This window comes from Struthio camelus, chromosome 1, assembly GCF_040807025.1.
Source record: "Struthio camelus isolate bStrCam1 chromosome 1, bStrCam1.hap1, whole genome shotgun sequence".
Classification (NCBI taxonomy): domain Eukaryota; kingdom Metazoa; phylum Chordata; class Aves; order Struthioniformes; family Struthionidae; genus Struthio; species Struthio camelus.
The window spans coordinates 61,075,075-61,093,113 of NC_090942.1; the positions used below are offsets into that span (position 1 = coordinate 61,075,075).

Here is an 18,039-nt window from a genome sequence, read left to right on the forward strand (position 1 = left end):
ACAGCCATCTGTGAATGGTAAATGAGGTTTCTTTGTCCTGGGTATTAGGTCACTGTCCCAGGCTGTGAATATCCTCTTAAAATTTTTTGGGAGGAGACAAAAGAGCAGAAATCAGCCAGTTGCTGGTGAGCTCAAACAAGCTAAAAAATTAAAGAAACCAAATGACTAGCAATACCATGTAAATTTTTATTAGATGCACTCACTTGGCTATCATGAATTTGCTTGTAAAACACTTGGAACACTGAAGTCCCTATCTGTGAACGGAGGCACAAGCTATAGATGCTGGAAATCTCAGATTCATTTGACTGAAGAAGTTCATAGGCTCTAAAAAAAAAAAAAAAGAATGGGGAAAGCATGAAAAACATTGGGACGGTGACATAAAGAGATACAAAACTGCCAGGGCAGTTGAGAAGGCAGATCATGGCATTCAACCCTCTTAAAAATCAGTGGTGGTGTGAGCAAAATAAAGTGAAAGAATGAAAATGTGAGATAAATTAGCACTGATGGATTTGTTTCAGCATTTTCCCAGTTACCCACAGGACACTAACAAGGATCCTTTGAAAGCCTGGAATGAGAAATGAAGCTTCATCATGGACCAAAAACTGTTTAATAGGAATGAAAAAAAAGTGAAAAGAAATGGCCATTTGACCATGAAGTTTGCAAGGAGAGTTTTTGGATAAAGCTGCATGCATTTATTAACATGCAGACAAGGGGATACAAAAACATCTTCTGCTGACAAAAAATTACTTCCTTTTGTTGACAGCCAGGAGGGATCATAAAGGACTTCTCAAAGTTGTGGCTAAGATCTTAACAAGTGGTTCCAAAAGCGGGGGTATCCATGGCTATAGTTAAATGAGGTGATCAGGTTTTCCAAAGTGCTAAGTTCCAGTGACTCCTGCTGAATCACCACCAGATACTTAGAGCCCCGCATATTCGGGGGAAAACAGGCTCCTTATTTTGGTGCCTGGGGGGAGAAAATCACAACCTAAAAATGCAATAGCACTCCCCTTTGAAGAGGATTTGTCCAGGTGGGTGCATCTCGAGCACTTTTTCCGCTCCTGCCAGGGTGAACGATGAATTGGCAGACTTTTGTCCTCTACCCTGAGGAGCTCCATTTCCCAAACAATCTGTGGAAGACAGGTTATCATGATTGCTGGGTATTTACCTTATCCATTCAGGAGAGAAAGCTGGTGACAGCACAGCTCACTCCAGGGGAGAAAGGAGTACAGCCACCATGTGATAAAGCTTGCTGATACTCCATCATTTATGATGCTTTCTGCATGAGCTTCCACTGTCACTATCAACAGGTCCTGTGAAAAACAAAGATGATGGCGAAGACGTGCTGTTCTCTCCTCGTCTTAAGTTTGTTCAGTTTGCAACTCGAAGCTAACCCTGGGCTCAAAGTGAGGATCAGCCAGAAGGGGTTGGAGTATGGTATGTGTGATTTCTTTTTTTTTTTTAATCTTTTTTAGGAGATGGTGGTGTTATTGCATTGAATCCTGATATGACAAACATCTTGGGAAGTGAGGGCAGTGGGAGTAAATGAGCTGATCACAGGCTATAAAGAAAAGGAAGGCTTAAAAACATAATAAAGCAGAAATGATTGCAGCAAATGGGAAGGTGCTTGACAGCCCAGTACATCGTAGCCGGGTTCATTTGAGTTCACATATCGAATCAATAAGTTCAGGTCTTGCAGTGACCAGGAGCGAGACCTGAAATAGCACTGCTGGGCCTCAAATGAGGCACCTTCATCCTTCCATCCCTATGTCCATCCCACCAAATGGAAGCAGGCAGTGTTTAAAATCTCCTAAACTGGAAGCACATAAGCATAAACTCCCAGTCAGCATCAAAGGCAATCAAAGTGATTACTGTCTTCTTGCAGCCAAGGAGGTTGGGCTAGAGATCCTGAAGCAGAACATGGAGAAGGAGCAATTCCCTGATTTGAGTGGCTATGAGAAATTTGGGCTTGGTAATGTCAAATACAACATCTCAAGGTAAGTAACAATCCTGCAAAATAGCTTTTTGTAATATAAGATTAAGGTACTATCACTATATGTAGCACTGTGCATGCATAATCATGGAAATGTCGATGTGTTTTACAGTAACTATCACTTAAAGGAGGACACCCTCGTTTGTGACCTGGGGCCTTCATCCAAACCCTGATGAAATCACAGCAAACATACACCAAAGAGTGATTCCTATCACTTAATTTTTTCCAGATGGAAATTAATTATCTGGTCTAATTTAGTCAACTGAGCTCTTACTATGATCAGGGGAGAGAGCTCTCATACTAAGAGGGCAGTTTCACCTCTGTTTTATGCATCTATTTTAGAATGAGATTGATCATCCTCTGCAGATGTTGGTGGTTTTCCACTGACTAGAGAGGGAGCCCAGAGAACCAGCTTATGCTAGATATCCAATTTCCAGGTGGCTGAAGTAGGCCAGAGAGGAATGTGGATCAGAACTAGCTGCTGATCTAGCATACATCTGTAAGAACTGATTTTAAAATGCTAGGTAGTGTAACTGGGGCAATGATTTTGGGAGCTATCCACACTAATTTTATCATTGAATGTACAGGCTTGTTGTAACAGCTGTAGGACAGAAAGAATGCCAGCTTTGTATTCTGCTTGGTTGTCCTTGCTGTAAACCCCAGGACAGTCATCGGAATAAATAATCCCACTCGGTAGTAATCCCACTCTGACAGTATGCATACGTTATAGTAGATTCCAGCTCTCCCTAAAGGCAGTCTGCCTTAAGATCTGCACGAGAGATGCGCAAATACTACAAGGTTTGAACTAGTAAAAGAGCAAAGTGATAAAATATACGGAGTCCTCATGCATAGGCACAAAGGTCAGGGTCTAGGTGCAACATTTTTCACTTCAGTGCTTAGTCTGCAACATGTGTGCAAAGTTAATTAGGCACCTTACTGGTTGCTCAGAGAAGCACTTAACCAATTTGCCTGTTCGGTTGTGCTAAGTGAATGTAAAGCTACATGTGGACACAGGAGTGGGGTTATACCTATCGTAGCCAGAAAAAGTGCAAACAGGAGCAGAAACGACTCAATTCATAGCTGCATTTGTATGAATGTAACAACAACTGTGAGTAAAGAATTCAAAGTACAGTTAATATCTATGTCTGTAGTTGAATGAGTATTACTATAATTTCATCTGTTTTGTTTACTAGCCAGTTGAGTTGCAGCAAATTGTAAAGAGATGCTTCAGGAATGCTACAGAAAATAGATTTGATATCAGTCATGGAAATGTCCTCACCGGAAAATCAATTATAAGACAATGTAAATCATATAAGCAGGGAATAGAAATATTCATTTTGGTTCCATAAAGGGCTGTGACTCCCAAAGAGTCAAAGTCATCCTGACATCCTACCATTTCCTTCTCTCTGAGGGGAATTTGTTTTTAACTGAAATTTAAACTTTGTTTTGGGTCACCCTGACTCTTGGAATACAAGCTTTTTTCTTATTCTTCTTCTTTTTTCTCTCTCTTATCTCCTCATATTATAGAATAAGAGTCACTGCTGTTGAATTCCCCAGTGCTTCCATCTCCCTCATACCTGGGACTGGGATAAAACTGGTGATTGGAAATGCTTCTCTAACCATTGATATGAACTGGAACATAAGGACCTGGATGTTGTAAGTACAGGCTGATATATCCTGGGTGTTTTCTTGATGAAAAAGGATATAAAGATAAAAATGCCAAGTTTAGTTTTCCTTATGACCGCTTCATGACAAAGTTGCTTTTAACAGCTAACACCCGTAACCCAGGAGTAGACTGGTCCTTCTCAACAAGTTTGCTGGTGGGAGATGGCCTCAGTCTATTAAACTTTAGCACTTATAAAGAAGCATTGCTGTGGGTAGTAAAAGATCAAATTCTGGTGGAACACTTGACACAGTCCAGCCTGTAGCTAGTTATACGTTTATGAAAAACTGTGATACGGTGGATCACAATCTAATATAATAAACCCACTGATATTTAAAGTGCGGCATCACTGTTAGAAACTCTGTCCTCTCTACAAGAGCAGCAGTTCAGAAACCAAGGGAAAAAGGACAAGCAGACAGCAATGTCCTTATATCAGTCTCCACACCTTCCCAGTCCTGGGCTGTTTCAGAGGCAAGAAATCTCCTCTTCCTTCTCCTCTCCAACTCACATCACTTATATTGCTAAAATGACTGAATTACAGTAGTTTCTGAGCTGCGCTTCCAGGCTTCTGCTGTCAGGGACAGGGAATGCTGGGTGCCCTGAGAGAGCAGGGGAGCGAGGAGCTGAGGGTGACGGGCATGGCAGCAGGGGCAATGCCCTCACCAGCAAGTACCCAAGAAAGGCAAGCAGAGCAGATTAGCAACAGTGACCAGGCCCAGCCACCAGTCCAAATTGCAAAGTAAGTCCATAGGGATGAGGCAGGTCTGAGGCCAAGCAAGGAAGTCAGGCCAGCAAGGCACCCTCAGGATTAATGAGGTACAGATAGCTCAGGCAAGGAGCCTGACTTTGCCAGGCCAAGGGGCAGAGACCCTCAGTGAAGCTTCTTACAGCTCTTTCTCACAACTGAGCTGTTTTCACAGCAGTCTGATACAAGATAACACAGCTGCACTGTATCAGAGCTGGTCTTGAGCACGGGCCGTCACACCCCTGGGAGGGTGGTGGGGAAAGGACTGCAGAACCCATCAGGGCACGCCAGGCTCTCTGACATCAGTTATGCATGGACCCTGCACAGACAGCAACAGACCAGATCCAGTACAGCTCTCTTGCCTGGACCAATGTCAGATATATTGCCGCTCCCTCTGTTGTGGATACACTTGTCTTGGAACTAGAATGAATTACTGTAAAATGGTGAATTAACAACTTTCGCAAATCCATTTTTTTGCAAACTCCTAACGTGGAGTGTTAGTACACTGCTGTGTAGAAAACCTGATTATTTGCAGGCTCTATTAGAATCTATTTTCATTATAAGAAATGCAATAAAAAATATTCAGATAAACAACTTTATCTTAATTCATCCTTAATGAACAGAAGAGTCTGTTTGAGAGTTAATTTGAGTCTTGAATATCCCCTAAAAATAGAGTTTTCTTTCAGTTGTTTATATATTTTTACTTCATGCAGCAAAAACACTGGAAGAAGCACAGTGTACATTTCAAAGGTATTTGTTACTGCAATCTTTTCAACACCCCTGGATAACATGGGTCGGACACTGATATCGCTTACGAGCTGCCGGACAACTTCTGGTGATATAGACATCAAATTGAATGGAAAAATTGGGTAAGTGCAGGAGTTTTATATATACTCAGAGAGAAAGTAACTGCCAATGGCACCAAGACAGCTTCACAAAACAGAGCACCCAGAATTGCTTTTGAGAGTGTGCTTGCACCACAGGTGAGAATCAGAGCCCTAATCCAGTATTAAAATCTGTTTCCTCAGGCCAAATTTGACCAATGTCCTTGTGCCATTTGTCCACGCTGTCCCTTGAGTAGAGGATAAATAGAGCATTTCTGGTCAGATCAAATAATTCCTCCTGCTCTTTCAGCACATAGTTCTTTCCAAATGCTGCTCTAATCCTCAGCCCTAGGGAGGGATTGCATGCTTGTACTATGCTTTAAGTACTTGTAGTCACAACACTACAAAAACAGCAACGAGGCCGCCGTGTGTTGTGCCTCTGGTTCCAACCCTATGCAACATTATTTCATTGCTTTCTTGTACTTCTCTCACTGTCTGAATACAACTCTTGTCTGCTGGGTGCTGGGTTTTTTTTTTCTTCACTTGCATTGGAAGCTCCTGGGGCACAGACTGCTTATTTGTTCTGTGTTTGTATATACACGGTGGTGCTAATATAACCTGTCCAGTCTAATCATTGAGGTAAACAGTGCTGAAATTGTCTCCTTTTAAATGGTGGCCCTCTGACAGTGCTTACATTTCAGAAAGTCCCAGCGTGTATTCAAATATTAACTCTGAGGCCATTAAATTACTGATGTGCAGAGATACTTGACTTCCTACAGGAACAGCTTTATAAATAAGTATGCCCAGGAAGTATAAAAGTCTATCAATGACTGTAGTGTTTGACCTGTGAATTGCTTTTTTTTCCTTTCCTGTAGCTTCCTGCATAACTTCTTCATTAAGTATCTGAAGAAACCCATTCACAGGAGCTTGGCTACTAATGTAAGTCTTCTCAAATGTTTGGGGGGAAGGGTTTAAGAAAAATGACTTTCACAAGTCAGTGCTGGAAATGTGGCAAAAGAACTAGAAAAATAGTATAGCCTGATTGTGGTCTGAGAGCACCATCAGCATTTTGCCATTCAGAAATTCTTCCAGATAAAGTGCTGAGTTCATGGCCAAGATATTGAAAGATGCAGAGCTATGTTCAGCCCGGGCAGGAGCAGGGCCAGCAGCATGTAGTTATTTTCCCATTGTAATGCAGAATACGTCTGTGCCTGTGTATCTAGAAGCATCCTGGTTGGTGGTTAATCTTTGTACTCGGCAGATTGAGGGATAAAATGTGAATTGGGTGACACGGACAGATCTTGTGGTATGGCACCTCATAGTATGATATACATAAATCTCATAGTGTCAGAGAGGTGAGTAATTCGTATGACAAACTGTCCATGGCCTCTGAGAGAAGACAGAGTTTGAGGTGGCTGTGTTTCTGCCCCCAGAACGGGGATCTCTGCTGTGAGACCAATGTGAGATCTGTCTCCTTCTCATGGTTGGTTCTCCGTCTCCATCTCATACTATCTAAGTCTCTAGTTTTATCGCTTCCGTCAGGCTGCTGCCCTAGGCAACTTTCTACTTGGACTGTTGCCTAAAGGCAGGTTTGACATAGCATATGTTTGCATTGCAGCAAATACAGATGTTGGAGGCCCAGATAGCTAAACTCAGGAGCTTTGACAAATGCTGCAATTTATGCCATATGCCAGACAAATTTGCCAGCACGCAGTAGAGCGGTGGGTATAGGCTCACACTAATCAAGCCATAACTTGAGTGTACTTTCATGCAGTCATGTCCCAACATCAGATCTGGGATCCAGTTGATAGATGAAGACCTCCAGTCACTGAATGGTGAGTCACTAGTGATATTTTTTCTTTGTACTTTCTGTTTCCTGCTCAGTGAGATTCTGTAGTTCCCTTAGCAGCAGCTGCTCAGCAAAGTCCGCAGGAGCAGTATAAGCCCCACGTTCTGCCTTACTTGCAGGATACTTCTGATGAGCCAAGGACTTATGAGTGATTCTCAACTTGCAAATGTGGCAGTCTGTACATCTATTGTCAAAAATACTGCTTAGCAAGCAGCACTGATGATAAGGCTGCTTTCCCTTCCCGTGTCCCATGCTCCATGAGTCCTCCAGGTACCTGCACTTTAAAAGCTGAGGCCAGCTCTGTCGGCCTGCCTGGAAATACAGGTCTTACTTGGCTGTTTATCTGACTTGCCAAAGGCAAAATGAAAAAGCGCATTTGTAAAAAGCTTCTCACTGCAACTATTTTGGGCCAGTTTTGCAAAGGTATTTAGGCACCAAAGGTGTTAGGCAGATACTGTATGCAATATACATTAGTGCCTAGGCAGGCCAGGTGCCAGCCTTTCCGGGAAAGCATCTAGAAGTTAGAGGCTCTTTGGATGAACGCAAAACTGATTGACAAGAAAGCCCAACACCTCCTCCTGCCCAGAAGTACTGCTACAGTCATTTCTTTTTTGTGGTTACAGCAAGCATTTTTCTACAATGGGAGAATGTTAGGCAAATTAAAGGAGGTGTTTTCAGGTAACTGCCGGTAGAAACAGCAAGCCTTCGGACAGAATGCACGTTAGGAGATCCTCCGTTGTTTTTTTTTCCTCCCCTTTGGGAATGGCTTTGTGTATTCTCCTTCAAAAACTGGCTTATTTTTAATTAAACCTAAAATTCTTTCTGTGCCTTTGTAATATCCGATGTTTTATTTTATTTGCCACCCTTACAGTCCTAATGCCGATTGACGATTTGGCTGAAATAGACTACTCTTTAAACAGCTTGCCAGCAGTCTTCCGACCATACATTGACCTGGACTTAAAGGTAGCCTGTAGTGCTATTTGCCAAGATTGCTTTTTTATTATGATATGATCCTCTTTCTAGATGAACATGATTGCTGTTTTGAACATTAAGACACAGTATCAGAGAAGACAGACATTCCAAAGCACTATTGCATTTGTTATTGTGACCATTTTTGACAACCCTGTTGTAAAATGAATTATTCAGAAGCCACATCCAATTTGTTAGTTGCTGGTGAATTGATTATAGCAAGTAGAGAGCAGTAAAAGTTGACGGAGCAGGTTAGAAGAAAAAGGAGAAAGGGAGAGGAGAGAAAAAGAGGTGTCCACCTTCCTCCTCCTTTGTCACTGTTGGTTCATATCTGGGACTTCTTTGTTCAGTCAGTCAGGGAAGATTTCTACACATCTCAGTGACTTAGGTGAGTCTGCTGTCAGGAGAGAGAGGAAAAGACACAGCAAGCCTTTAGAAGCAAGAATTAAGCCTCTGACACTTTGAATGGAAAGAGAGAAGACCCTTGGAAAATGTATGAAAGTTCAAGGAGTGCTGCTGAGGTCAAAAGCCGTGCAAGTTACCTTCAAATAAAGAAAAACACAAAAAGAAGTAAACTCATCTTAGACACTGAGACTAGCATTAGACTAGATTCTAAATCTAGAATGACTCAATTGTCGTTCTGTGTAAGGTGAAAATGTGAGTTAGCTGAGGTGATTTAGCTTTTCTATCTCACTGGCATTCTTTTGTCCTGCACAAGTTACCAGTTTGCTGCTGGGTAAAATAAGGACCTGATTTTAGCTAGAAAGGCCTCTGTAGTTTTAGAGATCCATCTTCTAATTGAGACTATTTGATAACTCAGGCCAGCAGTTTTCAGATTTCAATCCCTGGATGTGAGGAAAGGAGGAAGGAAAAAAGCTTTTCTAGGAGGAGGAGCCATAGTTATGCTTAGTTTTGCTCTTCATTCATTATTTAGGCCCTTAAATAAGAAGCTTTATTTCCTGAGGGGTAGACTGTCTTCAGTAGGTGATCTACACCTCAAAATGTAGATCTTGGATGTCTTCTGTGGAGGGGTCCCATCTCTGGAATTTATCTGCACAGCCTGCTTGAAAGACTAAGGGTTTTAGGGTGTGCTACAAGGCCTATATACTCATTTATACACCTAAATCAATAGCTTGAGTTGATGTTGGGGTTTGGGGAACAAGGGGAAGGAAAATAGCTTTGTTGTCCGAAATCACGTCATAGTCGGTCAGAAATTTTGAGTGGTACTGATTTTTACTGATTTTTATTTCTGACAATACTTTTCAGGGGATAGTCTACCCAGGTGGAAACTATACTGTCCCCCCCTTTGTGGCAGCTCCCTTCACCGTCCCAGACCCAAGCGACTCCATGCTCTACCTTGCCTTCTCTGAGTATTTCTTTCAGACCTCCTCCTTTGCTTACTACACAGCAGGAGCCTTCAACATCACCATTGCAGAAGAGGTGAGTCGGATTCACAGAGGAATGGGTTCAGAGTTGTCTAAGTAATCCAGGACATGCCAGTTGTCAGTGTAGTGGCAGATTCACTGCTAATTGGCCTTTGACAGTGGATCATAAACACTAAGGTACTGTTATGCTGTTTTGTTATGTGCTATATAGATTCTTTAGGCCATAGCCAGAGGTGCCTAGTACCACTGAGGAGAGTAACAAATGCTGGCAACTTTCCTGCAAAAATAATGTTTTTATAGACCTGAGGTATAGGCCCTTCTGAGATGGACGAAGAGGATTTACCCTGGGGAATTAGCTGCCTCAGTGGCCGTTTTCTAAGAGGTCTTTACCTACTCAAAGTACTACAGAAGCCGTGGAAGCAGAGCATACGTCACAAACCACAACAGCTGCGGCTTGGAGGCCAGGCAGACTTAGCTATCCTGTCTCCAGGAGGTTCAGTAAGTCCCAAAGTCTGGAGTCTGCAGCCCAGACTATAAGGATATTATTGTAACTGTGTTTTTGCAGAAGGCCTTATTAAGCATTTGCTTCCCCAGGGAGTGTTTTGGCATATGTTACTGGGAAGCAGATTTACATGTGCTGAGTCCCTTAAGGATATACCTCGAGAACAAAGGGTACAAAATCAAAGATTCATTGAAATGACAGTAATAATACATTTCAAGAAAATCTAGGCATAAAAATGATGCCTGGTAAACTCATTCCTTTCTTTTCTTTTTCTTTTTGCAGACTTGCAATTATTTTAATATAAGCACAGAGATATTTGGCAGTATTATCCCCGAGGTGAGTATTGTTATTTCCACGCACCCTTAGGAAACTATCTCTGGCCCCAGTGTGGGTGTGAGACAACTGAGTACTGGTATATTCCAAAGACTTTGTAGAGCCAGTGGGGTTCTTGCAGTGGAGAACTGGGAACATCAATGCATCCTAAGAGCAGAGCAGATGGGCCTTCCCACCTCCAGTCCCCACACTCAACTGAATGACTCGAGCTGTTACCAAATTTGGCCCATAACTTTGCACATCAGCCTTTGCTCTGGCCACGGGGCCAAAGCCACATTTGTTTCCACCTAAAACCAGTTCTGGGTAGGAAAAAGACTTTGGTTAAGAGTCCTGCTTTGAGAGAGTTCTGACTGGCCTCCTCTCCCCTCAGAAATAACTCCTCTCCCCTGCCCATGCTTGCATGATTGGCTTTGCTTCACTGCTGGCCTGTGACTCACTAGCAGAAAGAAGGCAAGCTGACAGATGGGCAGGAAATGGTTGCATCTATGGAAAAGACTAGACCGACACAGGATTGCCATTTATTTCGAGAGAGACAATGGATAGAACAGCAGAAAGAGTATGAGCATGCGTGGCCTCTACCAGATGTGACAGACAGACTGAGAAGCCAAAAAAGAGCATAAGAGATCCCAGGCTTTGAATGCTAAGGATGGATGAAATCAGACTTGGAGTTCCAGGAACTTAATGTCATTGTTTGCTTGCAGAACGATACTAGGTTCCTCCATAAGAAATCTAAGGCGATTGCTCCAAAAGCTGTCATCATGTGGTCTTCTCCGTAAAATGCCCTGAGCTCTGATGCTAATATTCCATCCCTCTGCTCTAAGTGACAAGTTTATTTGGCAAATCTACTCCCTTTTCAGGCAAAGGATAGAGTGAGGCTCGGAGGACAGTCCTTATGGGATGGGTGAATCTCAGAGTGACTCCTGAGTTCTTTTGTTGTGTTACTTAAATGTCACATTCATGTTCCATTTCTTTCCTTTGTTCACAAACTAATGTTTAATTTTTCTGTAAGTGATTCAGAAGACACAGGATTCCTCAAGTGGAAGAAACTTTCCGCTGCATTCCTGATATGGCCAAAACTGTTGATTTATCACCAGAGGAAATTTCTATTTCCAGCTTACTCAAAGACTCTCCCATTACAGCTGTTCTTAAAACCTCACCTTAAGGAGCTACTTCAAAATGATTACTTTGGAGAATGAGGAAAATGTATTGATCTATCTGATCTGTTCTACAAAAAAACCATTTCTCAGACTTTTTTTTTGCCTTGGAACCTTACAGGTAGCCCAATATTCAGTTACGCCATACCCAGTGATGTTGAAGCTAATGGCTACTGAAACACCTATCATCAGCTTACAACAGGATTCCTTTACGCTAGAGATTCAGGGCTGCATGGAGGTGTTTGCTGTTCTGCCAGACTCAACCACCCAGTCATTGTTCACAATGAACATAGTAAGTGTAATGAACAAGGGTACATTTAATTCAGATCTAAATATGTTTGTTTTTTCCGTCTTTTAAAAGTCTGTCCTAGAAACAGAGAGAACGAGTTTTCTTCTGTTTAAACAGGCAAATTCACCTTCATCATGGGCAGTGCCTATACGAGCCAACTTAGCTTACAGGAAATTTCAGTGGGAAAGAATGATTTCCTATAGATGAACAAAAATCCAAATATGTCCCGACTTCAATTATCTAAACTTTCGTTCTCTGGAATTCCTGTTCTGCAGGCATGAGTCATGTCTCTTGACATCTTGTTCATTAACTGAAAACGTCTTTGATTAATGAAATCTCATTACCTGCGTTTTGGCTCCTGTCAGTGTTGTTCAGACAATCAGACATTTACTGTATGCAACCTGCCTGAACCATGGGCTAGGGAGAAAGGTGCACCTGTATGGAACAGCTTCTATACATAACCAAGAGGATGGTGTTTTTGTATTTGTGACTAATTCTAAGCAAGGATTTTGTTTTCTTTTCCTGGTAACCCAATGTTTCTTTCTTGTGCAGGCAGCCAATACCAGTATTGCTGTGAATATATTTGACCAGAAATTGATGGGCTCACTATGTTTGAACAGGTAATTCAGGGACCGATTGGCCCAAGGTCATTCAGAAAGCAGTGTTAACAATCGTAACGTTTAGCAGTTTAGACATATGATCTGATTACCGTAACTTAACGAGTGTATTTCCCTGGGTGAGTTCACCTGCAGGAATTCCATTCGGAAAAAGGTTTGCGCTCCCATATCTTTCCCCTCACGCTTATGATAACCCTAAATCATTTGAGAGCTCCCCTCATCACTTTCCAGCTGGCCAGCTTTCTAGCCCATCTATGCCACCAAAGAAGTGCAGAGTGGTCCAAAACATAGGAGAGAATTTGGCCCCTTGCAGGTTCCCCCTACACTGATATCCTCGTAGCAGAGATTCCCAGGCTGCGGCATTGCAGCCTCCAGAGGGCCACAAAGGTGGTGACTGGAGGCTTGGGCCTTGAGAAATCTAGCACATCACGTTTTATAGAGAGAAGCTCTGTGTACTGTGACCTCATAGCTGGAAATTGGGATCCTGATTTCACAAAGGCCCCTTCTGGGGAGTTAGCTATAGGGTTAAGGATATCCAGAATCTGTTAGGAGTTGTTAGGAGTTTAAGGACACTAGTGAGATGTTAGAAACTTAAGGAGGACAGTGTTGTTATCAGTTTCCCACAGCAGCTTTCAGAGAGGGGGGTCCACGGTGTGCTTGGAAACTTGCCTTGAGAGCTGGGGCGCTGGTGCTGTGGAACCTCAGAAATCTTGTTTTGAATAAGTACTCATTTAAACTGCTCTGAATATGGAAACATATAGCAGCCCAGACATCATCAGCAACAGCATACTATGAACAGGATTTTTCTTCCCAGCCCTAGTAGGGCTGTCATCAAAGCATTAGGCAAAGGTACCAAAATCTTTCAAAAAAGTATCTTTACAGGTGCTTTGTAAGGCCTGGAGCCCTAGAGCAGTGACTGTACATGACTAGAGTAAGGTGTGTTTGTCCCTTCTAGTGATTCATCTTGTTTCTCTTCTTTCCCTCAGGCTCCAGTACTCCCTAACCCACTCCAATGTTGGTTTTTTTGAGGTAAGCTGATAGTTTAAGCAAAGAGGAAATGCAAACCAAGAATATCAGTAATAGGCAGGCTTAAGAGTAAGCAGCTAAATTCTGTCTATTATTTCTAAATCATTTGGCTTCATTCCTTGAATGGCTCTTTTCCCATCTGCTGGCAGCCACCTTTCTGCTGAGGGTTTAAAAAAAGTAAATTCTTTGGGACAAGTTAAGTGCTCTGGAAATGAGACGTTCTGCAGTCTCCCTGACTGGTGTGTCATACTTCATTAGTGATCACGATGATCTCTCAAATCATAACCATGAAACACACAGCAGTAATGTGAAACATAGCAGTAGACAGAGCAGCGTGCTGTCTAAGTGATCGTATGCACGACTGAACGAGAGGCACTCCATGTGGTGCAGTGGTACTCAGCACAGATGCTTATAATTACAGTAGGGATGGGAGCCAAAACTAGTCTCAAATGCCTGAAAATAGCGCTGTTGCAGCTGTAGATGGGAAAACCCTGCCTCCACAGAGAGTCATTTAATTCTGAGGACTATCAGTCAGTTCTGAGAAGCTGAGGAGAAAGGATTAAAACTGCTCTGGTCCTGCTTTGCTCTTGGAGATAAATTATTTTACAAATAAAGGAAACTGACCATTTTTTGATGAAAATGTTGTCCATGCATGATGAGAGCCATTTACATTTTGCATTTCATTTCCTTTGCATCATTTCAAAGGCTTCAGTTCCAAAGGTCACTTTAACTTGTGACTCTCTTGAGCCAAATGAGCTGAACAGTTGAACGTGAGCCTATAAACTCCATCCAGAAGTAGTGCATGACAATTCCACCGCTATCAGAAAGTAATCTCTAATCTGATTTTCTTATCTGTGGCAGGTCTCACTTCTGGAGAACATCCTGTCTTATATTTTACAGACTGAAGTAATTCCATCGGCTAACGGTGAGGCTGCATTTCTAACTGTTAGCGAAAAGCTTCTAGCAGAGCGAGTGGTTCTCGTAACTTCTACTGACTTTTACTGCTTAGGTTAGCACTTCCCATTAACTTGGGTGGAAAATGACCATCAACCAGTAAGCCGTGGAATAGGGAGACTGATTTGTAGGGGTATGAGTACACTCTCTTAACTAGCACTGTTTTGCAGTGCCAGCAGAGACGCCCACACAGAAAGGACATGGAAACTCATCCACCTTTACATCAGTGAAGGTGGTTCTGAAAGTAATAACTGAGGCAGTGGATGCATCAGTCCTGAAGCGTGTCTCTCCAGTCTGTTCGCCTGCCTGATGGCTGCTGTGTGTGCAATGTTTTTCTCTCTAGGAGACCAACACAGGGCTTCTGCCTTATATAAAAATCTTATTTAAGCCCCTAAAGAGGGAGACATAGCTTTGTGCTAGCCCTCCGTGCCAGGATGAACTTCACCTTCCTTAGTTAATGGAGACAAATGGGAACAGCTTCTGGTGAAGGCTAGAGCTGTATTAACACTGCCTTGGGTCATTAGGGGCAAATCACTGAGTATGTAATGCATAAGGCACTGAACATGAAATGCCTTCGTTTGACTGCAACACTTTGGCAAGAGAAGAACATCTGTAATTCTTTCCCCATCAGTAGATGAGCATCACACCTACCTTCCAGGGGTGCTTGTGAAGACTAAGAGGTTAATCATTATAGATGACCTAGAGGTCTCTGGATAAACAGTGTTGATGAAGGGCGGGTATTTATTATGCTCTTACTGCATACCTAACTCATTGTGTTTGTCTTTTCTTAAGCTAAACTGTCAAAAGGATTCCCTCTTCCTAATCTGGCCAATGTTACCTTTACAAGACCTCATATTACAATTGTACAGGTGAGATTTTGACACTGTTATGACAAAGTTATTCATTTTTTTTATTGGCTAGGTATTTATTCACCTTCTGTTTGCACAGGAAATTTCCTGGATCTTCACCTAGTTAAGCAGTAAAAAGCGCTGGCTTTAAAATGAGATCTATAATACCAGTAAAATCCCATTAAAAACAATTGTTTCTTTCTTTGGGGGGGGGAGGGGATAAAAGTGAGTTATGTACATAAGCACTGAGTGATTAAACACACAGCTTGCTCCGCCTTGCAAGTTCCAATTCAGGGTGAAAACAGTCTTGCCCTTTAAAATTTTGGTCAAATTTGGTTAATCAAGTGAAATTACAGATTTATTGTAATAACCACCAATGCAGTCCTGCTGAATTCAGTAGAATAGCTGAAATGTGAGAGGGAAGTGAACCTAATTTTTGATTTTGTTAATAACTGGTGATAATGGCTGAGGGTCTTAGCCAAAGGTAGTTACTGAGCTCTCAGAAAACATCTTCTGCCTCCCGGTTATTCTTCTCCAAATCATGAAGTATGCTGCACTCTGTAGCCCTGAGTTTGAATGTACAGTGTGTTGCTAGAAAATCAGACTGTACAGGGAGTTGCTGACAAATGAAGTTGAAGAAAAAGGATGAGGCAGTTAAATTTCTCCATTTGTCTTCCAACTTCTCCGTCACTTTCTGCTCTCCAGAGACAGTCCCAGACCCTCGCTTGTGCTCAAGCACAGAGCACAACTCGGGGAAGGAAATGCAAAGGTTGCTTTAATCTTTCTTTGCATCCCGTGTATCTAGCAGCAGCCCAATTCCCTACAAAGTAGAACTTGGAGATTACTTGCAGTTGCCAAAGTTGCCAACAGCCTTAGAGGCTACATATGAACGAAGGATTTCGGTGGTTCTGTGAGGCCCGTTCTCCACTTTTTCTCTAGCCACAACCTCATCATCAGAAACTAGGAATGGGAGAGGACACAGGAGAACTGCTATACCCTCTCAAGATATACGGGGTATTGCCTGTAGCCAATAAAAAAAATGGGCAACTCTTTCCATTTTTCAAAGATAGCGTATTAGATAGTGATGGACTGCTCTCCAGAGGTTCATTGCTCTGTTTGCATTGACAATAGGGGAAGCATTAAGGAGAAGTTTAGATAAGATGGTTAATTTTTAGGTTGCTCAAGTTAGGTGAAAATAATGCCAACTTGGGATGCTAGTAGTTCCCCGCACAGCTCAGATAAACATCCCTGGGTAGGCTGTATGATCTTTAGATGTACCTTCTGTTGCTAACACGGTGCAAAGTGGGAGGACCTGAGGCAGAAGATGGGGCTGTTGTGATTAGTCTCTGTACTTTGAACTTCCCAAACATGTTACTTCCAAGTCCCAGCTATTTTCAGTAGCTTTTATGACACTGAACACTAGTATCAAGTTGAAAGAGGGGGTGGGAGGGAACCTTTATTTTGTAATTCATAGCATTTCAGTGACTGTTCTTTTCCCCTCAGGGTTACCTGCTGATTTCTACTGATGTTCACTACAAACACTAACGGAGGAGAGAGACCATTTGTTAATCACAGACTTCAATAATGTGACTCTGAAGGCTAGGCACAGTCCCATTCTGCTGAAATGTGTAACTTAATCCCTGACAAGAGCGATGTTGTCCTGGTTTGTGGAGGGGGGTAAAGCCCAAAGGCAGCTTATGGAACGTTTAAGGCTGTGCAACAGTGGTAACAAGCAGAGACTCAGAGGGAAACATATGACACTTTAGGCATTATTTATTCTGGGGTTTTTAGTGATTCAAAGCTGTCTGGTTTTGTAAGATTAATGCCTCTCTTCAAATAAAATCTTGTTGATGTGCTTCCAGAAAGTTGCTTCATTTTTTTTTTTCGAGAGAAGGAAAAATGCACGGTCAAAATGCAGCTAGGGAAGACACTCCTGTTAATCTTCCGTTTCTACTGTAACAATCTTAAATAACTTCCTTGTGAATGTGGTGCATTAAAGATGAAGTGAGCCCTCTCCAGAACCACTCCAGACTGGGAAGTGGGAATGAAAATCTGAACAGTTCTTTGTCGAAGCAGTTCCCCTGCACTGGTTGAGGAAGTCAGACCCGTGGCACCGCTACTTCCCTTGGTAGTCCCTTGTGATTCTTCAAATCCCTGTGTTTGTCATGTCCCCTATTTGGCCTTGCTTACCTAAGTTAGACACATTTAACCCCTTCAATGGTTCCTTGTACATCTTACAAGGAAAGCGTAAGACAAAAGTGTAAAGGGTACTCCTCCAACTTCGTCAACATCTCCATGGACCGAAATACATTTTTCCCTCTTCTTCATTTCGGTACGTTGTCTTTCCTTCCTTCCTTCTTCTTCCCTTTCTTTTTCACAGCGTCTTTATTAGCATGCAAATCTGGACGCCCACCTCTGCAGCCAGAGGTGCCTGCCCTGCCGTGCTGAGGTGGCAGCAGGCCCGTTTGCTTGCGCTTGGCCAAGCCTGGATGGGGAAACACGGTCCGGCCTCCAAAACCAGCACAGCCAGCCCCAAAGTCACACCCGCGGCGAGAGGCAGGCGGGGAGGCCCACGGCGGGGAGGCCGGCGGCCCGCGGCAGCGCTCCCCTTCGCGCCCTGGCCCGGCGGGTACGGGCTCCCTCGGCCCCGGGCCGGGGGAGAGCTCAGCTCTGCGTCCCGCCACGCTGGAGCTTCCCCAGGCTTCGCCTCCGCTTCGGCCGGGAGCTGAGGGGCCGGGAGGGAGCGACGGGGGGGTCCGCGCCCTGGGGGGTAAGAGAGGGGCACGGGAAGCGGCTGCTGCGAAACTGGAGAGATGGAAGCGAGGGGCTTCCACTGAAACGTCTAGGCACGAGCAGCCCGCTGAATGTGAAAAAGCACTTTCGTTGGATAA

The 18,039-nt window shown here is 43.1% G+C and overlaps 1 protein-coding gene across 1 annotated transcript; it reads left to right on the top strand.

Annotated features, from left to right (window-relative positions):
• Positions 1 to 1,172: 1,172 nt before the first annotated feature.
• Positions 1,173 to 17,010, top strand: LOC104150227 (BPI fold-containing family C protein). Its single transcript, XM_009684359.2, has 15 exons — positions 1,173 to 1,434; positions 1,883 to 1,994; positions 3,518 to 3,646; positions 5,112 to 5,267; positions 6,098 to 6,161; positions 6,997 to 7,057; positions 7,943 to 8,034; positions 9,307 to 9,480; positions 10,210 to 10,263; positions 11,536 to 11,706; positions 12,256 to 12,323; positions 13,307 to 13,349; positions 14,208 to 14,271; positions 15,093 to 15,169; positions 16,652 to 17,010. Exons 1-15 carry the CDS (start codon positions 1,326 to 1,328, stop codon positions 16,691 to 16,693), a joined length of 1,416 nt encoding a protein of 471 aa, XP_009682654.1. The 5' UTR covers positions 1,173 to 1,325; the 3' UTR covers positions 16,694 to 17,010.
• Positions 17,011 to 18,039: the final 1,029 nt, after the last annotated feature.